This window comes from Orussus abietinus, unplaced genomic scaffold, assembly GCF_000612105.2.
Source record: "Orussus abietinus isolate OABI.00-Male unplaced genomic scaffold, Oabi_2.0 scaffold169, whole genome shotgun sequence".
Taxonomy (NCBI): Eukaryota; Metazoa; Arthropoda; class Insecta; order Hymenoptera; family Orussidae; genus Orussus; species Orussus abietinus.
In genome coordinates, this window is record NW_019394323.1 from 87,473 (window position 1) to 103,487 (window position 16,015).

General features: G+C 48.6%; 2 protein-coding genes across 8 annotated transcripts in view; one reads left to right on the forward strand and one right to left on the reverse strand.

The window, feature by feature from the left end:
- Positions 1 to 764: 764 nt before the first annotated feature.
- Positions 765 to 2,598, reverse strand: LOC105702902 (mediator of RNA polymerase II transcription subunit 7). Of its 2 annotated transcripts, none has more exons than XM_012430853.2 (4): positions 2,151 to 2,598; positions 1,732 to 2,069; positions 1,509 to 1,661; positions 765 to 1,323 (listed from the first exon to the last, which is right to left on the reverse strand). In XM_012430853.2, the coding sequence occupies exons 2-4, from the start codon at positions 2,059 to 2,061 to the stop codon at positions 1,123 to 1,125; spliced, it is 684 nt and encodes a 227-aa protein (XP_012286276.1). In that variant the 5' UTR covers positions 2,062 to 2,069; positions 2,151 to 2,598; the 3' UTR covers positions 765 to 1,122. The 2 variants fall into 2 exon arrangements, with proteins under 2 accessions (XP_012286276.1, XP_012286286.1); XM_012430863.1 differs by having other exon boundaries at positions 1,123 to 1,323; positions 1,732 to 2,065.
- A 135-nt stretch (positions 2,599 to 2,733) lies between these two features.
- Positions 2,734 to 16,015, forward strand: part of LOC105702834 (tyrosine-protein kinase Btk29A) — a 103,653-nt gene continuing 90,371 nt past the window's right edge. Inside the window, exons 1-3 of one of the 6 annotated variants that reach the window (XM_023431783.1) lie at positions 2,734 to 2,870; positions 4,645 to 4,823; positions 13,449 to 13,698. In XM_023431783.1, the coding sequence (XP_023287551.1) occupies positions 4,656 to 4,823; positions 13,449 to 13,698 (418 nt within the window). In that variant the 5' untranslated portion in view covers positions 2,734 to 2,870; positions 4,645 to 4,655. Of the gene's footprint in view, positions 2,871 to 3,181; positions 3,308 to 3,392; positions 3,465 to 3,649; positions 3,735 to 4,000; positions 4,354 to 4,644; positions 4,824 to 13,448; positions 13,699 to 16,015 lie in introns of those variants that run through there. The other 5 variants (XM_012430776.2, XM_023431784.1, XM_023431785.1 and 2 more) reach the window with 5 other exon arrangements.

Genomic DNA, 16,015 nt, shown 5'->3' on the forward strand with positions numbered 1-16,015 from the left:
TTGCTGATATATTTTTTATAACTATGTAATCAAAGAAATGTCTTCTTTCGGGAGTGACTGTTTTTACCATTTGAAATTCACTGATTATTCAAGCTTTCAGCTAATACGTTTTCTTTGTCTTAATTTCAAAGTACATCTTCATCAAAGCGATCACTTCTCTAAACTACTTTCACCATAAGTCCTGACATTTTTTACATGGTATAATATTCTTGGATACTGAGTACAAGATACATTAAATATTGTATGATGATTCACCAAGTTCTCTACATTTTTTATAATACCATTACAAAGTATAATTTCCTCCTTTTCTTTCAAAATATTTCCCAAGACCGAAGAGTTTCTTTGATTACTTAATTTGTATTGAACATTGCTTTTATTTGTTTTCCTTATTTTTAGGTGGAGACATTTCAGGCATCGCAGTTAACGTAACAGGACGGATCAGAGACAGATTAATGCAATTTCTGTTTCAGATTATTTCTGCAGTTCGAGGGCAGTGACATGGATTAAGTTCTAACATGCAAAGATTATTTTCAGATGGAGCTGTGTGGGGTGACTAGATTCTTTTGTATTTGTGTGTGATGGTAGCTGTTAATTTTGAGGTGAGTTATAGTTTATAGTAATAAATTATAATGCAGCCTTATAATCCCATCATCCTCACCCTGACCTACACCATCCGATGCAAATATAAATCTCATGTTATTTTGTAGTGACGTAAAAAAAGAGACATCTCGATTATTATTTTAATAAAAAGTAATTTCACTGAATTGCACTAATCGTTTCTTTATTTGACAAATGTAGATTAGTATTTAGTATTTTAATGGTAAGTTTGAGAGAGTTAAAGTAAAATAGAAAACGAAGTGATCTAATTTGTTAAAAACTAATGTAAAACGAAGTTACTAACGGAAGACGACTTTTTAAAGAGGGATTTCACTAGAATTGAGTAAGCAAACATTTCACAATAGGATAAACATCGATAATGTTTGCAAAACGTGACAGCACATTTATTATAGTACAGTACTCTACACATTACACACATACTGTAGTATAGTACAGTACTCATCTACAACATGCGACTTAAAAATAAAAGATATTACATAGAACACAGACATTTTGATTAACAGATTAGAATAATCCATTAGACGCTGTCATCTCGTCTATGATATTACACATTATGCGATCACTTTGACTACACGGGTCCAAGGCTTGTTGCTCAAAACCCATTGTGTCCATTGATTCCATGGCATCTGTGTTTATTGCTAGCTTTGAATCCAATTCCGAAGTGTCTGGCAGCATTTGCAACGCATGTTGAAGTATTTCTTGAACCTGTAAATGTAGAAAAAGAATTTCTTAAAAAAAAATCCATGATCGTGAATTTAGAAGAGAATTACACTTGTACGCTATGATTTAATAAGAAAACAATTTTTCAGAACACAGTAGTATGAGGTGATTTCTTTTAAAACGTGTTACATATGTTATAGATTAAACAATTTACTATTGTATGGTCGAACCTTTTCAAGATGTTTTTGAAATCGAAGCGCTGTCTCTGTTCTTTGTCTGCGCTGTAGCTCCATCATCACTCGTAACGTTTCCCGTGCTTGATGAGGTCTGAACTCATTCAATAAATGATGAATGTGAATAAATAGTAAACTTAGATCTTCTACCTGAAATACATGATATATTATTTTCTGATCAGGCACCCACTTTGTGTTTATTAATATATAGTTTCTGAACCTTTTCCGCTCGTCTGGGACTATCGGGACATTGCACCAGCAGATCTATAAGATCCAGAAAATTGACCAGCAACGAGTGGTTGAGTTTCTTCAATTCCCTTCGCCGATCGAAATGCTGCGGGTACAGTCTTTTAATACCCTGTGCTTCGAGGGGTCGAATGATCGTGTCGTCTGCATTGAATACATTTCCAAACATAGAGTAGGTGTCATGGATCGGTGGAGGTGGTCTCGGTGCCCTGCCTCGACGAACATTTTCATCGGTATATAAATTAATGTACTGCACCGGGGGCAGGGGCAACGAGCTGACTTGTATCGCTTCGGGAGCTGCCATATCTCTAGCTGGTTAAATACGTATCCACGTTAATTTTAATATACACCTGGAAAGATTACCACAGACACAACGCTACGATTCCAACTTACCTGCTCTATAGGTGACTCATTGAGAACCTTTCCTCTCCCTCCAATTAAATATCGTAAGTCACCAGCCGTGACTCACTACCGAACTCTTGAATCCGAAAATGTCTCGAATTTAAAACCCCATCCCCCTGTGAAGCTTCCCCACGTTCGAGCCTTTTCCCCACAAATGTTAGGTTAGAAGTATCGAAATTCACGCCTTCCTCAACCTCCGACCCGCCAACGATCAGGATCCTCTCTTCCGGGGAATAAATCAGAACCGAAGCTACCTATTCGAGCGAAACACGCGTAGCCCTTAACGAAGGTCAATACCCACCGAACGAAAACAAAACAACAGGCATGGCGCGGCATCCCCGAGCACCGCCATCTTGCTCGCCGACCTCCAGCATCCAAATAACTCCTCCTCGAAAACCCGCGATTTCCAGAAAAGCCACATCTCCACTCGTGCTCCTGCCTAAAATTCCTAAAATTAATTTACACGACGATCCTCCAGTCGCGACATTCCGCGGTCTATCGGCAATCCGTGAGTATCCTTATATACGGGTCTCGACTTGACCAGCGCCGTCGCGCGCTTCCTGCTGTCTCGGGAATTTCCGACGTCTCCCCGTTTGACAGATCGGCCGCGTGTGTATGCGTTCGTTCCACGTGAATTTTTGCCGAGCGCGCCGGTGATGTCTACGCGGAGGATTAGGCCGCGCCCGGGGTGCTGACCACTCCCGCTGCATGGTGAGTACACCCGGCATTGAGACGCGGGCCGGACGCGCGGCCCGCGCTCGCTCCGTCGCGCGTGTCGCGAATGCCGAGCGGTGCACGCGCGCCGCCGCCGCCGCCGCCGCGGCCACACGGACGCGCCGAGGGCCCGCACCACTACCTACAAACCACCGACCTTGAAAGTCGGCCACGACCCGTCGGGCTGCTCGAGGTCCGGCCCGGCCGGGGCACCAGCTCCCGACCGAACGCGGCCCCGCGGCCCGCGACTCCCGACCGGCAATGAACGCGAGAGACCTAGACCGGCCGCCTCCCCCTTCCTCCTCCTCCTCCTCCTCTTCCCCGCCGACGCCGCAAAAATCTTCAGTGCGATTTTGCGCCGCCGGCCCGCCGCGAGGTGCCGGACCCGGCTTTTCGGACGACGTCGAGAATGCCCGGATGCGAGTTGCGTAAAGGTGCGTCCGAGATGTAAGTTGGTCATTTTTCATTCCGTCGAATGGGGATGGAGAAAGCGGAAGTGGCTGGGACTAACGGGTATTTAGACGAAGTCGCGCCATGGTCGAATTCCAACGTTTCTTTAGGGTGCTCGAAGTTAATTTACTTTAGCCAAACGTGAGTTCTGATTTAAGTTATGATATAAGAGTGATCTTTGCATACATTTCTCGGTATATATCACGAAAGGAAAGCGGAAGTGGTAGGCTTAAGCAAGTATACACGATATTTGAATGTAACCGACGCGACATTAACCAAATGTGAGGTTAAGGGCCGATTGCCCCACCCGTGATTAACGGGAGATTTCTTAACCACGATTAGTTGATCTTGAATTAGTGCAATTCATGTTGCGTCGACAAAAGTTAGGTTAACCTAAAATTACATTTGAAGGTGGGTGATCAATCGCGCGTTAATCTTTGGTTAAGGATTTTAACTCGGCGTGAACGGCCCTAAGGACGCATGGGTAATTGAGCGATCTTTGTCCGCCCTGTATAATACCGGTCGCGTTAATATCTTCATCTTGATTATGTTTATCGCGGTTAACCTCGTTTCAATTAGTGGGACACGTTGTACGACGTGAATTCGTTTCGGCTCGAAGCGCCGGCGGAAAGAGAATCCTGGCCCAAGGACGATTTAGTATATGTTTTGAAAACGAGACTCGTATACGTTCGTCGACTCTCGGATGAAAGCAGGCCTCCCTTCCAACCGCGGATCGTTAAAATCTTTTACAATTACAACATTGTAACGAAGTTACAGTCCATTACCGGCTCCCAACCGCAGGGAACGAGCTCTCCTGCATTGGACGTTAAATGGACTATTTATTAGCGTGAAAATTACAAGTCGGCGGGTGCACCTACAACGGGACAAGGTTCGAAAAATCGTTCCTTGTCGCGGCAAAGTAATCACACCTAGATTTTCCCGTGGAATTTGGAAATTTCTCCGAAAAGCGACCGTAATTTCCATCCCTACGTTATTGCCGCGGAAATTCTCTCCTCGGCGTTCCTCCTCTGTAAGTGGAATAATATCGCGTATTCTACCATCTAATCGGCGACCGCAAAACGCGACGAGGATCTCTTCCTTTCCCCGGAATGGGACGAATAATCGCAGAAATTAACTCGAGAGCCAAGACGGGAATTACGAGGTCCCTGGAATAATCCTTTAGAGACGTCCTGGCGATTCTTCAATTTTTTCTTTTCAAATCAATGACTTCTTTCAACCGTGGGAATTATTGCGAGTAGATTATTCTTTTTTCCTTTTGGTTATTTTTTGGAAGCTAACCGAGTCGGTATTTTGGTTCCAGGCCCCGTGGAGATGGCGGGGAAGGACGGGAAGGTGGAGCCCGGGGGAGTGGACGTGGTGCGACAAGGATTCATGGTGAAGAGGTCCCAAAATAAGAAGCGGTTCACGCCGATTAATTACAAGCAACGCTGGTTCGTCCTGACGCGCCGCCACCTCGTCTACTACGATGGCGACGGTGAGGTTGGTACTCTTCGCTGTACGCACGCTTTCCCTCTCCTTTCTTTTTTCATCCCCCTTTTCAATTTCCTTTTTATCTCCCGACTCGTCGCCGGGGCACCGACTAACTCGCCCCTTTGATATATACATATCGATCCTGCACATTTTTTAGGGATACCTAGTCTTAGGTTAAGTTACTAGGTGGAGGGTCGTTACAGGGTGTAATTTAATGGCGGGAATGGGCGCGGGATGGAAAGTGACGTTTCGTTAATATTCATATTAAAAAAAAAAAGAGAGAAGTGCGAAAGAACTGCGCCACCCGTGGACGCGATCCCGTTTAAAAATTGAGTTTCGGACCTCGTGAATCGAGAATGAGCGGACGAGGCGGCATATTTGAGCTTTCATATTTCGCCATGAAGTTAACCGTCCGGTTAAACCATGGAATTGAATTGGAGAGGACCGAGACGCCTGAGGTTCACCCCGCTTGCCATTCCCACGATAATTTCCGGCCGAATGTGGACCGATGCTCTCGTTTAAAATTCATTTAATAGATTCCGCGACCCCTCCGGCTATTTCGGACGAATCGAGCGATATTCCTGGCAATCGTCGTCATTTTAGAAATACGTTTTATTCGTTTCATCGAGATGCCCAACCTTTTCGAAGGCGGGACTCGCAGTTCCGGAGAAGATTTTCCCTTACGATAATTCGGCCGAGCCCGAAATTTGTGCGGAAGCGCATCCGGGGCCTGTAGGAGGCGGTTATCATCTTTGAGGGTATCTTTATGCCGAAAATAAGCCGCTGATCGAGGCGGGCCGAGGGAAAAGGGACGCGGAAGTGTGCGGGGCTTGTAGGCGGTGGGGCATGTGCCTCCGGAAGATTTGGGGCGCAGGCGCCCCTCGAGCCCGCCCTCTCCAGCGTTCTTCGTTTCGTTCCTCGGGCTTCGTGGCGTGTCTCTCTCTCAGTGTCCGCCGATTCGTCCCGATAGTTGTTTCGACGCGACGATACGAGGGGAGCCGGAAGCGAAACGCCGATCGCTCGCGAGTGAGACGAGGGGAGCCGAAAAGGCGAAAGAATTCTCGGACCCGCCGTTTGTTCTTCGAGCCGAGTCGGTCAGGCCGAATTGTTGCTCCCGGTTTCGAATTTCAGTACGGCAATAGAGTTTGAAATTTCAAGGGGTTAATTTCGAGCCACTCCAGTCGAATATTCCCTGGTACTAAAATCTCGGTAGAATGGTACAAACGCGGTCTAAAAATTCCGGGGTCGCAGCTGATTTCCAGGCGAGCCACTTAAGTCACTAATTGTTCAAGCTAGAATTTCGGTACGATAATACAAGAGCGGCTCAACGTTTCTGGGGGGAAGATCGTGGATATAGGGAGAAGTCGCTGGCCGAGTTGAACTTTTGCCGCTGGGATCTTCTCTCTGGGAGGATTCGCGAGATTTCCCGAAATCACAAAAAAACCAAACGGCAAAATTGGTCAGGTTCGGGTCCGATCGTGATCTCGAAGAGGTCGAGGAGCACCACGCGAGACACTCGAAATAAAAAAAAAAGAACAAACGGCGGATTCGTCAAGATTCGCGTCCGTCAGTGATCTTGGAGGGCCCGTTGAAGAGCACCACACAAGAGAGCCGGAGGAGTCGAGGAATTTCGCTGTTTTGTGGGCTAGCTAGCAACGTGGAGGTAAGATGGTGTTAAAATAAAGATGCACAATTTTCGCCCCCCAAAAAGGGGACGAGTATATTCTCCCTTTCTCCATTCTGCAAGTTCTCCCAAAAATCCCGAAAGAATGGTTCGCTTTTTTCTGGGAATGAGGTCCACACATAGGAAGTTCATGAGAGGCGGTTCAATGTTTACCCTTTCACGACGGCCTTTTTTTTTCCCCCTCGTCGAAGTGATGCTTTTTATCTGGGAAATGCAAAGGAGAACAACAAAAAAAATTCTCCTCGCTTTTGGAAATGTCTGGTAGCGTAATAACGCGCAGCCCCAAACGTTGGAAGAGATGCCTCTGGTCGGGCGTGCGAGTTTTCTGAAAGCTGGATATTCCCAGATTTTTGTTTTTCCCCATTTCTCTCTCTTTTCATTTCCTCTATTTTTACCATTTTATTTTATTTTTTTTCGAAATCGCCAACCGCATAGAACAGGCGCGCTTGCGATTCCCCCGCGAGGCGCGGCAGATAATTGGGGGAGGTTTTTTGTGCGTTGCCCCCTCACTTTTTTTAGGGCCGAAATTGCGGGGAGTCTTTTTTAAAAATGGCTTTAGATTCGTTGGGTGAATTAAGGGGATGCGAAAGTGGCATCGGAGAAAAGTCTCATAAAGACCTCTTTTATATTTCATATTTCATTAAACAAAATACGCGTCCAAATTCACGGGGACTCTATTAAGGGGTGTTTGTACGTCCCCGCGACATCCTCCATGATACAAGGGTGGATCCACCGAATGGATGGAAAGCCTCCCTCGTTTTCGCGTCTTTTTTCCTTCTGACGGATTCGTTGGGGGGTTCCTGGGATTCAAGGTCAGAGTGCGTTTTTCGCGTTTTTATTCGCGTTCCTGAGCGTGGGATGACGCGGCATCCGGCGAAGGGCGGGAATCGCGGAGACGAGGGATGCCGATGGCTTTAATTCCATCCTGGCTCGAATTAAAGTGGATCTAACCATCGGCAGTATTAAAACGCGCCGGATTGCCCGTCTGACGTCCATGAATATGCAGGGAGAGCAAACGTGGACGCGTGTATCCCCTCGCCGATGGCGACGCCCCTAAATTGGCTGGTCGGCTCCTAATGCGCTCCCTCTGCTGTTTTCCCATTTTCCCCATTTTCACAATTTTTCCAATTTATACCAATCTTCCCATTTCTACCTATTCGATTCGATGTCGGTGTTTAAAAGTCAAGATAAATTTTTGCCGTGATCTTACGCGACCGTACGACAGGTGGATCGGTACGGTTCAAGACGTTCGCCTTCCGGAGTGCATACTCTTCCCGTCATTAATCTTCCCGGGGGGTCTGATGGCATCAGCGCGCTCGTGATATCCCCGGTGCATTACTCGGGACATCCCGATGTTCCGGGATGTGCATCTAGAGTGGGGACTGTCTACATTCGGGCGTCGACAAATCGTGTCTCACGTACAACGTACAAGCTCGGATCACTCGGTACGTCCTCGAGGCACTCCGCAAGGTTTCCTTGTCCCGGAAGATCGTTAAGTACGTCTCGAACTCATTTCCGTTATCAGCCAATTCGTCGGAGAATTTTGTCGCTTGAAAGATGTTACGGTTGCGGTTTAAGGCGGTATGAATTTTCCTCGTCGGAGTGATAGGAGTTTTCTCGGCCACCGCGGAAGGGGCCGGGGGGAGAGGGGAAAACTCCGGAGGAGTCCTCGAAGCCTCGGCTTGCTCTATTTTCTCCGTAAGCCGCTTACGGTGACCGAGCTGCCGATGGGGACGTCGTTGTGTCTAATCCCCGGCTTTTCTCTCTAACACTCGCAAGGCCCTCGCACCTCTTTAACTTGCATTCATCAGCGGCGCATAATGCATCTGCCCGGAAACACCGCGCCTCCCGATTCCCATTTCATTTCCCTTTTCTATCGACGCGCCGATTTCAGGCAAATCAGAGATTCGTCCTGGCTCGGCGGATTCGAAGGACAGATTTCCCTCCTTTTGATCGGTCGGATAAAAATCCTCGAGTTTAGTAGATTGATATAGTTTTTTAATTTTATTTTTCAAAACTGTGATTTCTTCGAGTTTCAATTTTTTTTCTCCCTGTAAAAACTGAAATTTCATGGATGATGCGAACTTCCTCGTAGCCTCTATATTTACGGAGTAAAGTTTGAAAGTATATTAGCGCGTACATTCGCACGGGAATTATTTTATTTGAATTTCTATGTCGCGTGGAAATGGAAGAGCGCGTCGATTATCCTATTGTCTTGGCTTGGCTATACAAAATGTGATTATTTTTTTTATTCGTCCCGGATGCGGATTCTACGCGCATTTCCGCACGGTGCAGTTTGTCAATGGACTTTCTGGTTTAAGTCGAACGATCGTTAGCAGTCGCGAGGCAGCGGCGGGACGAACGAGCTCCATTTCCGCGAGATAATCGTCCGTGGTTCCAGTTTCGGAAAGCCGGCGTTAAGACCCTCCCCGGTAGCGGTGATTTATCGCGAGTGAGAACAGGATAAACGCATTCCTCCTTCTTTTAAGGCTATTCCTTCCCGAGGGAATCAGAGTTACTTCGGCGAATCGGCTATCCGAGACAAAGCGAGGGTTCTCGCGTGTAACCCCTTTCCCGGGGAAATCGATTTCCCAGGACCGAAGGCGCTTCTTCTCGTTACGATACATATTTCACTGTCGACCTTGTTGGCCACTTTCCTCGAGACGCGCCGAAATAACAACCCTCAAGCCAAAATTCGTCCCCCCTTAAGGTGATATTAAAGTGACGTCAAAGAGGTCTCCCTCGTGAAACTCTTACCTGAGCAAGGGAAGCGGACTCCGGATTATCGCGATAAATTCCCCTAGATAAATTCCCTATAACTCGGCAATGGGTTCCCACCTTTTCCGCCGAAGTGCGATGCCTAGTGCGGGCATATCCGCTGGGAACAATGCCCATAAATCGGGCATCAAAGCTGCAACGGAAATTATATCCACCACGTCGGGCCGACCGTTGTACGGAATAGATTGGATCGTTTGCACAAACGTCCGGCGACTTGCGCGATAATCGGAAGTTATTTGGACCAGGAATGGACAAACGGTCGATCGCTAACAAGATCGGTGCAACTTGGAAAATGCATCCTCGTGGTGCATCGCGAAATATTTGAGGGAAATAATTGTTCTATGAATCAACGACAAATTTCTTTGGTTCCGTGATGCCTTTTTCTCAGCATGCCCTCGATGCATTTCGCTTGTAACGACTTCAAACGTCAATTGGCAAAAACGATTAGCGCTGGAAACGCGAATCACTCGGCATTATGGGTAACGAAGAACGCAAACGCGTCGCGACTAATTTTCGGTGCCAATTTGGCCGCGATGGTCGAAATCCAATTGGAAAATTACGGGGAAAGGACGTGTCCGGCTCTGACTAATAACGATAACCCTTTCATGGGACAAGTCAATTTAATGCACGTGCAGTACACGTCGATCGATCGTTCGGTACTCTCGAACCCTCTTTAGGTAAATTGTTACTTTCTGAAAGCGACGGTAATTTTAAAAAAATTAAAATCCATTGAATGGACGTATTATAAAAATGACGTTTTATCATTTTTAATCCATTTCCTTTTCCGTCGCCCTTTGTCGTCGCGACGTCGTTAGTCGAGACGCTCTTCGACGTCGGATGGCGACAATTAGTTCCTGTCTTGCGAATCCCGTTGTTTTCGGTGTTTTTCCTTCCATTTTTCTCTCCCTGGAAATTCGGGAAAGCGCGAAACGACGTCGGGGGACAAAGGTGCGGGCGTCGACGCGCGTCGGCGTCGGCGTCGGAAAATGGAGGACGGAGTCGCGGAGTGACGGAGTAATGGAGTATCCGCTACAAGCCGGATCTCCCGAGGCGTCCTTATTTCAGGAACTGCATCCATTCTTCGCGGCCCGGGATCGGAAGCGCCGCGACGCCGACGTCCTTCCCGAGCCCCGGGACCGGAAGTTGGCCTCCGTATCGGCAAAATGTCTCCCGGGCCTTCGAGACGCTCCGTCGAAGTGACTGAACTATTCGTTGTCACCCATTCGGGACGCTTAAGGTGGGACGAAAGTCTCGTCGCAGAGGTCGAGACTCGTCGTCGAGACGAGTAGCGGAATATTTTCCCTAGCCCTTTACGGCCCTATTATTCCCCGAGTTTCACGAGGGACGTACTTCGCCCCGAGCGAGACCCTAGGGCCATAATTACCGCCTTTGCGACACTTGGCTCGAAACTCGAATAACGAGCAAACCTCCTAACCATCCTCGGCCCTGTGCCGTCGCCCTCGCCAAGAAAAACACCGGCTACATTAGAGCCTCGTGTTGGCCCAGTGTTCGCTCTTTGTTGAGACGCGAACATATCATTAGCTTATCACCATTGAGATCCTCGATTTCGATCAAAGGATTCTAATCCCATCCCTTGGCTTTCTATCTGATATTATCGGGCTACTCGGGGCATGGTAAAGTTCGATCCTCGAAATTGTCCAAGTTTCGGGGCTCGACTCTGCCATTAGAGCTTCCAGGCGAGGACAACGGCATGTCCTTGCATACTTATGTCTAATATCAGGCAGCGTTTGGGAAGGGAAGGCCTTAATTTGTTCCTAATGACTTGGACGGGATACAAATAGTCCGGGGCGCCGGGTCCTGTAGGGTTCCTGGATCCAAAATGTCTGGGAATGCGTCCTAGCGTTTGGTCCCGGGACTTGATGGCTCGGTCATTAGAACAACTTGCCGTGACATTATTGTATGTTCATTCCGGTCTGCGGTCGAGTGTCGGCATTTGGGGGACAGGTACGGGTTCATTTGCGGAGGCTGGGCGTATGTCTCGTTGCCAGGCGTCCGACAGTGGGATGAACAAAATCGATCTTGGGCTTGGAAAAAGGGGGAAAAAAATATGGGCCTTGGTTTTGCAGTGGGAAAAAAACCTCGCGACTGAGATCGTCAATTTCTGAGGAACTCGGATGACTCCTCGTACTCTACTTCGGAGTAGCGATGAGCAAAATCGTTTTGCATCGAGTAGGTAATTATATCCCGGAGGAATATCGTTCAGGGGGGAAAAGTCGTCCAGGTTTTGCAGGTTAGAGTCAGCCAACTCGGGGTTTACGGAAGCGGAGGGACGTCGTCGCGAGTTTACCCCGGATGGCGACGTCACGTCGCCGTAAATTTATTTCGGAGACCACGTCTCCTGGGAAGTGTTGGCACCGGGATGTGGATCACGTCGAGGATGCACCGGAATAAAACTGCAGCGATGCGTCGCCATCCATTAGGGACGAGGCATCGTTCTTCATCGCGCTCGTTTTGGTCCACCTCCGGGAAGATCGATGTCCTTTGTCGAGCTTCGCTATCGGGGAATCGTTTCTTATCCTCTTGATTTCCCATCAGCTGTGCCCTCTCCTCCTAGACCTTTCTTGTGGATTTTTAAGGATGCCAGGGAAATTTTTAATAATTAAACGAGAAGGGCAGCGCGCTCGTCCGGACTTCTTCCCTTTTCTCTTCTTTTTTTTTTCTTCCCAGGATAAAGTCGAGGCTGCTTGGAGGGAAATATTTAATTCTGATAATCCGATTATCAGTGTATTCTATTTCGTCGGTGCTAGATTGAAATCCGCGAGATTAGTCGATTTCTCTTCCCGTGAAACGCGAAACGTCCCGGCGTCGATCGCCATTATTTCGTCGGTCCCCATTTCCGGGATAATGGGCGAAAGGACGTCCCTTGTTTCCCGCAAAAGGAGGAAGAAGGATATTGTTCACTTTGATCACGGCCTCGTCTGCCGACGTTAAATGGAATGCCTCGAAGGGCCCAATCGCCGTCGTCGTACAATGCCGGAAAATGCGGGGAAAGGAGAAAAAAAAAAGAAAAGCGTCCTTCCTCGTGTTAGGCAAAAGTCAATGGGAAGTTTCGACCGACATATCATCGAGTGGAGCTTTTTCTCCCGAAAACGCAACAATGCCCACCGAGGGCGACGTCCACGTTACGGCCCCGATCTCTTTTTATCGACATCCGTGGGATTTCATTTTTTAATAAGAAAAAATTATCCTCGGTGGATTTAAATCGATGTCGGTGGAAAATGTTAAGATCTTGATCTCGCTCGTCTGGGGTATGGGTTCGTAGATGGAATTTCAATTTCGGCAAGGGAAAGGAGGAATGCAGTTTCCACTGCATCTTGTGGGGTTGGAGGGGGTACGACCCCCCATATTTTACGGAAAATTCCTGGGACGCGGTCCTTTATTTAATATCGTGGGAAGAGGAGCAGGTTCCCACGTCTAACCCCCCTGGGAGGGGAGCAAAGTGAAATGTTCGCTAATTAGGAAGTTCGCGCGAGTTCGGCGCGACGCCTCCCCTCTTGTCTGAAGTGCTGAATTAGATCCTTGTCCGGTTAATGCCTTTGTGAGAACTGCCTTAAGACAACGTCAAAAGACGCGCCCCTTGGCACAGCGTGACGTGAACAGCCCCTTGACACCGAAACTTAGGACCATCATCCCATTTTTAATTCCGATCATTCGCCCTAGGGGAGGCCCTAACACTCGTAATATCTCAACGTTTGTATAAAAATTTGCTTATAAACAAATTTAAATAGTAGTGGGCATCTTTCATGAGAGATTTTTTTTAATGAATCCCCGAGTTGGAACATGGCGCGCGAGGACGCACGACTCGTCGCGTGAGATACGAGGGCGAATGAAAAAGTTCCCGGCGGAGTTTCCCCGGGATTAGATGGGGCTTTTTCCGGGAACTTTTTGATTCGCTCCCCGATTTACTTGTGCGCCGAAGTTGGCCGCCAGTCCTTCGACTTTATGGAGAACGTAGCTCTTCTCTTCAATTCGGGCGGAGTTGATTTGCATGCACATGCGCGCCAAAGAATCGTGACAACTTATTTAAGCCACGTAATTATACCTCGAGTGAGGGATACATCTCTTCGGGTAAATGAATATTTTACCTTCCTCGGTGTAAGAATGCGATGTGACGAATAAAAATTAACGAGTGCCCGTGCTTGCAATTGCAGCGCCGCAAGGAGAGGGGCCGCATAGCCATCGAGAGCGTGCACGTGGTGGAGACGGCGACTCTCGGGGCCAGGGCCGGGGGCGGGGGCGGCGACGTGGCCGGGGGCGAGGCGGGGACCGGGGGAGGGGGTGGAATACCCCCGGGCCTCCCCTTCCAGGTGGGGTACCGCGAGGCCGGCCAGGAGTACACCCTCTACCTCCTGGCCCCCCGCGAACAGGACCGCGCCGAGTGGATCCGCGCCATCAGGGCTGGTGAGTCGAATTTGCTTTTCCATTTTCATCCCTCCCCAGGACCTGGAAACATCCTCTTCCGGAGGGAGGACTGTGCCCATGAGTTTCGGGTCCTGCGGCCTCTCCAACGGGGAGAGACGATTAAGGTTACGTCGCCTTGGTGGGGAAATCGTACCCAAATAGATTATGTACAGGCTGCGTATGATGTGGAAGGGTGCTTCCAAAATGATGGAATCGGCTCACCCCCCGATAACGCGGTTGATAACGTTTGCTCGATTTTAAGTCGGTTTAACGCGATGGTAGTGGAGGCGCATCGAAGATTGTTGCCGATTCCATTGTTGGCGACTGTCCGGAGTCGAAGGCCGGGTTATTATAGCGGAGCATTAGGCTCGCATTAGGCGATTTCCAATGTACCTACTACGGGTAATTGCGGTTTACTTGGGCTAAGCGAATATTGCATTCCGGGGGATCTGATCACCTTAGGCTATCGGATTGGCTGCTCTCGAATTCCAGTCCCGTGTGGGGAACCTCTTCGTCCCATTTTCCTGCATTTTTTCGATCTCACTGCAAAAATGTGTATCGCAATTCTCTTGGAGATTGTTCTATTTTCAAATGTCAAGATTGCGGGAAATCGCGTGAAAACGAAATTTGTACTCAGCCCCTGGGAGAAGCGGGAGAAGAAAATAGGAAAAAGGGACTTTGAGGTTGCAAGGCAGGAAAACGGGGGCATGTCGGATCGCACAATCGCCGGGAGATCGGAATTACGTTTACGAGGGCCATTCTTCCGGCGATTACGGCCGCGACCAATGGCGAGGCACTTTGGGACCATTAACGCGACTCGCGCGCGGTTCTCCGACTTTTAAGGGCCCCGCGGCTCTTAAAGGACCTTTTCCGTACCCTCCAATCACGGGGGATCCTCTTTCTCCGCGGAAGTGTCCATCATTTTCAATTACCAAGGGGCGAGGTGGGTGGGAACCGCGAACTGGAACGAACGAGGACGTCTCCCATTGACGTGACTTTATTAGATCGTAAAATTACGGGTCGGCTTTTCACCGGGACGCGATCCGCATCCCTTACATCTGGGACACGCACCGGGATCAATTAATAATCGATAACTAATTATTAGCCGTGAAATACCCACCGCTCGGGAGCTGAGAATTCTTTCAGGCGGTATCGGGTCGACTTGAGAGGATATCGGCTCGATGTTCATTAATTAGAGCCTCGAAGATGCATCCCTCTTTAAGAGGTTGAGGATTTCTTTTTTTATGGTTATCGCGAAACCGTGTTATCACCGAATAGATAGGGACGGAGGACGGAGGAAATTCTGGCGCCCGTTCGGAATTCCTTCCCAACTCCGGTGGTAACTGTCGCAGGAATTGTCGCGCGTGTCCATCGGCGTTCTTGTTCCCAAGTGCGGTGGTTTCGATAATTGACCCCCGATATGCCGTCGAAACTTCCCCTTAGCGGGGGAGAGTTTGCACGATAGTCCGAGGTTTCGACGGGTAGGTCGGACTGATTTCATGACTGTTCCCCGATGTTGGCAACAGGAGGGAACTTGAGGCAAATCGGATTCGCCCCGTGCCACCGGTAACATTCATTGTCGAGGGTGGAGAGTACCCTGGTGGACGTAAATGCCCTCCCATCGGGTCTTGGCGACCACGTCTGCAGGGAAGGCATTCGTGTCCGCCACTGTACGTTTCAACTACCGATTCAAATCCGTACTACCAGAGACAATGTCCCGATTTCGTTATTTTAATACCTCGGTGTAAATTTACGGCCTCCAGCAGTGACATTAGATTTTCTCGTTTCCATCCGATATCTTATTCTTAATCTCCACTTTGCGAACGATTCGGTATATAACCCGGTTAGGAGAAAATCTAACGAGGCCTCTCTTTGACGTCACTTTCGCGTCACCTTAATGTCACCGAGGTTCGGACACTCTGGAGCAAGATAAATCATGCCGGACGTAAACGGGCCAGATAACCGCAACAAGGTGGAAAAATTCAGGGATAACGCATGGCGCGACAAGAACGCGGAATGGGAAAGTTGCTGCGACCTAACCAAGGCATAGGAAGGGTGTAGGTGAACTCCCAGGTGTCTTTGTAGGTGCGTAGGTGGGGACTACGTGGAACCGCGAAAGTCGTTTCCATCAGCCGATCGATTCCTGGAATCCTCGCTGCCGACGCCATTTCTAGGAGACAATTTCTTCTCGTTTGCGATCAATTTTCTCGGCGTTGGTCAAAATCGTCGTTAGTCGGCTGGACGTAAAATCATGTCGTGGGTATACGCTGAAAGGAGTACCACTTTGTTCCTGAGTTTGCATCGTTAGGGTTGTTTA